The sequence below is a fragment of the Asterias rubens genome, chromosome 14 (genome assembly GCF_902459465.1).
Source record: "Asterias rubens chromosome 14, eAstRub1.3, whole genome shotgun sequence".
NCBI lineage: Eukaryota > Metazoa > Echinodermata > Asteroidea > Forcipulatida > Asteriidae > Asterias > Asterias rubens.
The window spans coordinates 11,559,307-11,565,228 of record NC_047075.1 but is presented as its reverse complement, the minus strand read 5'-3'; the positions used below and the strand labels follow the sequence as shown (position 1 = coordinate 11,565,228).

At 38.8% G+C, this 5,922-nt stretch overlaps 1 protein-coding gene across 1 annotated transcript; it reads left to right on the top strand.

Moving 5' to 3' along the window:
- Positions 1-2,493: 2,493 nt before the first annotated feature.
- On the top strand, positions 2,494-3,039 carry LOC117299143 (ficolin-3-like). The gene has a single exon (XM_033782607.1). It carries the CDS (start codon positions 2,494-2,496, stop codon positions 3,037-3,039), a length of 546 nt encoding a protein of 181 aa, XP_033638498.1.
- The last annotated feature ends 2,883 nt before the right edge of the window (positions 3,040-5,922 follow it).

The window sequence follows — 5,922 nt, the reverse complement described above, 5'->3', positions numbered from 1 at the left end:
CTTAATGTTCCAAGCTACATTCGGTTCCAAGAAGTAATGACATGTACAACAAAGGGCAACTGCGTTGTTTTCCGACACAACGTCTGTGACGCGCTTTTCGAACCTTACTTTTATTTAATGAAACTCAACTACATGTTCAAAACTTGTTGGGAAAAACACAACCAAAATATGTTGTGATGAATAATAAAGTAGTATAGACTTGTGATCCCAACGCTAGGGTTATGGCAATTTGTTGTTGAAAACCGATACAGGTTTAAATTGACAATAAGTTGATGTTACAATAGCGAGCTACTTTCGATTTCGAACGGAAGTAGATTGGAACGGCCTTAGTCCACCCTTTATGGTTTGTTCCTACGAAAGAGTAGGCCTACCTAGTGTTTTATATTTTTAACAGCAGAATTTAGTTGAAGAAATCATTCCTTATTTATTTTTGCAAATGCAGTCATAACATAGAAACCAGCAATAAACTTACAATAGAAGTTTATGGCCAGGACTGGTTACTAATCCCGGCACAAAGGGCCTTTGTCCAAGTCATCAGGGATTAACAGTCACCCATCTCTTCCTTTGTGTACAAAAAGCTGGGTAGCGGGGCAAGGAGATCATGAATATGCAGGGTAGGAAACCGAGCGGTGTGCATTCACCTGTTGATAATGATGCTCATTACAGCACCGGACGATTCGGCCAGTTTCGGCCTAGCTCTCGGGGGGTTAAATATATACGTGCTCCCTGATATCATGCAAAACATAAGAATAAGCAAATAAACACTAATTGGATGGTTTATTACTAGTATTACTAACCATGTAACTTCTATATTTTTGATACATGGTGCTTTATGTATGTTTATCTTGAATGGGATTTGAAACTTTGCATGGTGGAAATACGATATGGAAAGATTTGCAGTAACACCAACTATTATATTCACTATAACCCCAACTCATTTTAGAGTCATTACATGGTTTGTTTACCTTGTTGTTCTACCGTGTGTTTCTATGTGTTTGGTAATTTTTGGGAGTCGAAGGTACGTAGACCCCCGACAATAAATAAGGAAATAAAAGGGGTTGTTCTAAAACCCCCTCGACCCCGTCTACCCCTCGACTTTTGCGCGATTTGTTTCTTCCGTACACCGAAATTGCCACAGTTCACAATCTCAGCCAATCACGCACACAATTTTGTATGCAGACGTCGACTACCATGCCTCGCACATCACAACACAGGGTACGAGACAGAACATACACACGTGGTATACACGAAGCAAACCGTGCGTGATAGGCTGAGATCGGGACTTGTGGCAATTTTGATGGTACCCACAAAAACGCGTCATGTCCACGTATATTTCTTGGCCGACCCGAGCCTTGATGAGATTATTGTACAACCTGGGAACCTGCGTTAACCGCCCGGTTACGGCCAACTCATAACGTGATGACCAGATGCTTGATTTCGAGACCTCAAATTCTAAACTTGAGGTCTCGAAATCAAATTCGTGGATAAGTTACTTCTTTCTCGAAAACTACATCACTTCAGAGGGAGCCGTTTCTCACAATGTTTTATACTATCAACCTCTACCCATTACTCATTTCAAAGTGAGGTTTTATGCTAGTAATTGTTTAGATTAATGACCAATAGTGTCCACTGCCTTTTACCTTTGCCATATGAGGTACATGCATCGCTGATTCTTTTGAACAGAGCAAACTAATTGCCTTTATACGTATACGGCGTGAATAAGTTTCTTCATCAAATTAAAAACGGCAAAAAAACCGGAACAATACACCCTATCAAAACCCGCCGTTGATGACAAGGTATGTCTTCAAGCGTGTAACACAATTTGGTCGTTCGTTTATAACCCTTTGCCATGGTAACGGTGACGTCAATGGGTGTAGCTTACTGTTTAACAATTTTAAGCGACAACAAAATTGGATCATTTGATCAGTTCACTCGCGCTAAAGCCTACCTGCCAGTGTCAAGAAACTTTATTGAGAGAGATCTAAGAGAAAACATAAATAACACTGTGTTTTCTATGATTTAAGATAAGTTCATCAAAAAGCGTTTATCATGGAAGTTGTCATCGTAACCTTGTTTATGATTTCGCTTGTACAAACCTGCCAAAGTTCAAACCAACAGCGGCTCATGAAAACATTAAACTTGGCTGAAAATCGAGCTTTACTGAATAAAGTCATTCAGTGGAAGACTGTATCATCTCCCGTGATCTGTGGGCGAGACTGCTCCATGAACCCGAACTGTGGCTCATTCAACTATCACATCACAAAAGGTATTTGTGTGTTGAATAATGCCAGCAGAGCTCACTGCCCAGATGACTTTGTCAAGCTGCAAGGAAGTATGTACTATGATGACAACGTGAACCAAACCTCGTTTTCAGAATCAATCTTTGAAAGTTACAGCAGTTGTTTTAAGATGTATCAAGCTGGTTACCGTGACAATGGCATATACACCATCTTTCCTACAAATCTGACTGGTGAGGTACAAGTTTAGTGCGATATGGAGACAGATGGAGGAGGCTGGGTCGTGTTCCAGAGGAGACAGGATGGCTCTGTTGACTTTTACCGTACCTGGGCTGAATACCAGTTCGGGTTTGGTAATCTGCAAAATGAGTTCTGGCTGGGGAATGATATCCTGCGTGACCTTACTGGATCGGGTCAATGGGAGCTCAGAGTAGATATGGAAGATTGGCAGTCCAACACAGCTTGGGCTTCTTATGGTGAGTTTGCTGTTACAGGCGACAACTACACTCTCCATGTTGGTTCATACGATGCTCAGAGTACAGCAGGTGACTCTTTGACTGATCATAATGGACGACCCTTCACAACAAAGGATCAGGACAACGACTTAAGTTCAAATAATTGTGCAGAGAAAAGGAAAGGTGCTTGGTGGTTTACAGCCTGCCTCACGGCTTATCTCAATGGCCAATACCACATTGATGGAGATATTGCGTTTAAGAAAGGCATACTGTGGGCAACCTGGAGGGGGAAATATTACTCCCTCAAGAATTGCAGCATGAAACTACGCCAAGTAGGCCTACAGTAGGTTTCCGTTCTTTGAACCATAAATGATTGTTTTCTCGACGGACATAGGATCTAAACACAAATTGGAAAAACAAAGTAATGAAAATTTCCAACGTCACAGCAACGTGTATCCAAATGCAAAAGTTGGACTTGTAAACAATAGTTAACTAGTTTGTAATTGTTCGATAAACTTTGTTTTAAATTAAGGGAATCAATGTGTGGTGAAGAGGTTTTTCTAACAGTGGTTTAATCCCAACGAGGCCTGGTCCTTGATAATTTTACCGAGACGAAGTCGAGGTAAATTATCAAGAACCAGGCCTCGACGGGTTTAAACCACTATATGAAAACCGATTCAACATTCTTTGATTCCCATTCATAATTAATACCTTTTCGGTCAAAAAAACATCAACACTTACGGTAAAAAAGTAAAATAATGCAAACGTTATTATTGTTCAATGATATCTTTCAACACCACACCCCTCCAGCTTTGAAATGGCAAGGCCAAAGATACTATAAAAGGAAGATAGGACACTAGCGCTGTTTTACACGCAGCCGTTGTAACGCGATGACTCGGCACAATTGGAACGTGGGGAAGGGCGCCATCACTCGGTGGGCAAGTAAAACGAAGCAGGCGACGTTCAGCGCAGTATAGAAATAAATAGGAGGGTCATGGCAAATGTTGGCAATTTGCGTTAAAACAATAAGATTTCTTAGATTTAAAAGGGCGTTTCTTAAGGATTTAAGCGGGTGTTTCTTAAGGATTTTAAAGTGTGCTTATTAGGGATTTAAAAGGTTTTTTATTAAGAATTCAAAAGGGTGTTTCTTAGGGGTTTAAAAGGGTGTTTCTTGGATTTAAAAGAGTGTTTCTTGGTTGATAGGGTTTTTCTGCACAATTGTCTACAAGTGGTTATCTTTGATTCGAATTAATCTTATGTTATTGTTGTCCCTGCCTTTATACCACTATTATTTGAGGTAGTTTTCAAAAAGCTGTTAATTTCATAGTAAATGTGGTGAGATGGGGATACTGAATACTTGGATCTTTTAATTAAACCAACAAAGTGCAAAAGTATGACATTGTATCCTGTGTATCAATCATTTTTAATAATCACTTGCAAGTTGGTTACATACAATAACAAGGTTCAATTAATGACCAGCTGGGACCAAATCCATGGCTCTGGGCTTATGCAGATTTCTACGCAGTAAGCAGAGCCATGCAATTCGACCCAGATTCACAACTCTGTTTGTAAACAATAAATACATGAATTGGTAGGTATACAAATATCACATTTAATGATGATTAGGGTTAGCATGGTTTGCTACATTAAACAGCCCACTCCAAATTATGTCTTTGTTCCGCTTTATTACCAATCTTTGTAACACATTATATTATTTATTAATTTAATTAATGTTTATATAATTTATAAACATTATATTAATAAATATATTAAGTCATTATTACTTTCTTTTAATCAACAGAGCCACTCTGCTCAGCACCCTTCTTGATCCCAAATAAGATAGAACAAATGAACAAATGAATGGTTTGATACATACAAAGCCCCCTCCAAATTATGTATTTGTCCCGCTTGCCCCCCCCCCCACCCCCACCCCTGCCCACACGCACACACACACACACACACACTACTAGCCTTGTCAGTCATTGTCGATTACAGATCACAGGAATTACAGATGAGAAATTTTTACCAACTTTCTACTGTTCCTTTTCACTTTCTTTTCACTGTCCACAACTTTCTTGTTAAACAAGCTCTTGTTATAAAACTTCACTGCAGCATGCAACCTAAATCTCACAAAAAAAAAATGAGATGAACGATGTTACCCTTTCACTACTGCACAAATCAAGATGAAGGTTATTATTGGTCAAACCAATATGGATTCTTTCTACAATCCTTTTGCCGATGGCATTGATGTGGAAATAATCATTAAAACATTTCAACTAAGCAGGTTCAACAAAACAATACCTGTTTTACACTAAGATCTTTTTATGGAGACATGTCTGCTAGGTAGTTTCCGCTTCAAAGTCACCTTCTTTGGTGGATTTGGTATGTTGAAAATTGTAGGGACCGCATTCCAAACCAGTCTACCAGTACACAGTATCTGGGATGGCTCAAAATGCATTGAGCAGATTCTACAATTATTGTGCAAGTATTTGGGTGACTTGTTCAGCAGATCTGATCTTCTCGTAGACTGAACCCATCGGTCTGATCTGTGGTACCACAAATGAAATAAACAAAAGCATCATAATAAATCCATGTGATCTGTGCAGATTTTAATACTAGAGGCCAAATTAAAAACAAACACCTCCATCTTGATTGATTATTTGGGTTGACCTGATTTATCAAAACATTAAAAATAAATTATTCAAGACTACCATCACATTAACAAATTTATAATAATGTTATTAGTCAATTACAAAATAAAAACTTAAATGGCTGGAATAAATACAAGAACACTGCTACACAGCTACTCCATTCTACACTCTGTGGTCATGAATGTTTGTTTCCTGATCATTAAAAAACGATGTAATTGTAGAGTAGCCTAATATAATAATTAATCATGCCTTTCTGTGTAAACAATAACATTTTGCAGAAAACAACTCCAGCCAATCATTGCCAATTTCTGCCTGGACGATGTTGATGTTAATGTCATTATTACATCAAAATGTTCTGCCATAAAGTTCGCCTTACCTTTTTTTGCTTTTTGGAAATCTGTAATAGTGAAAATTACTATTCCGTTGTGAATTGTTCACACAATTTACGGCAGAGCACCATAGTGACATGTTTGCTATGCTGAGCTAGCGCCTATTGGTTGCAAGTTTTCCATTAGCCATAGTGCAGTGTATAGTAGCACAGAGCCGACTTTGGTTTTACTTGCCCGACAACAGCGGGCG

Coding starts and splice junctions, on each gene's coding strand:
- LOC117299143 (XM_033782607.1), top strand. CDS start 2,494: ATGGAGACAGATGGAGGAGGCTGGGTCGTGTTCCAGAGGAGACAGGAT.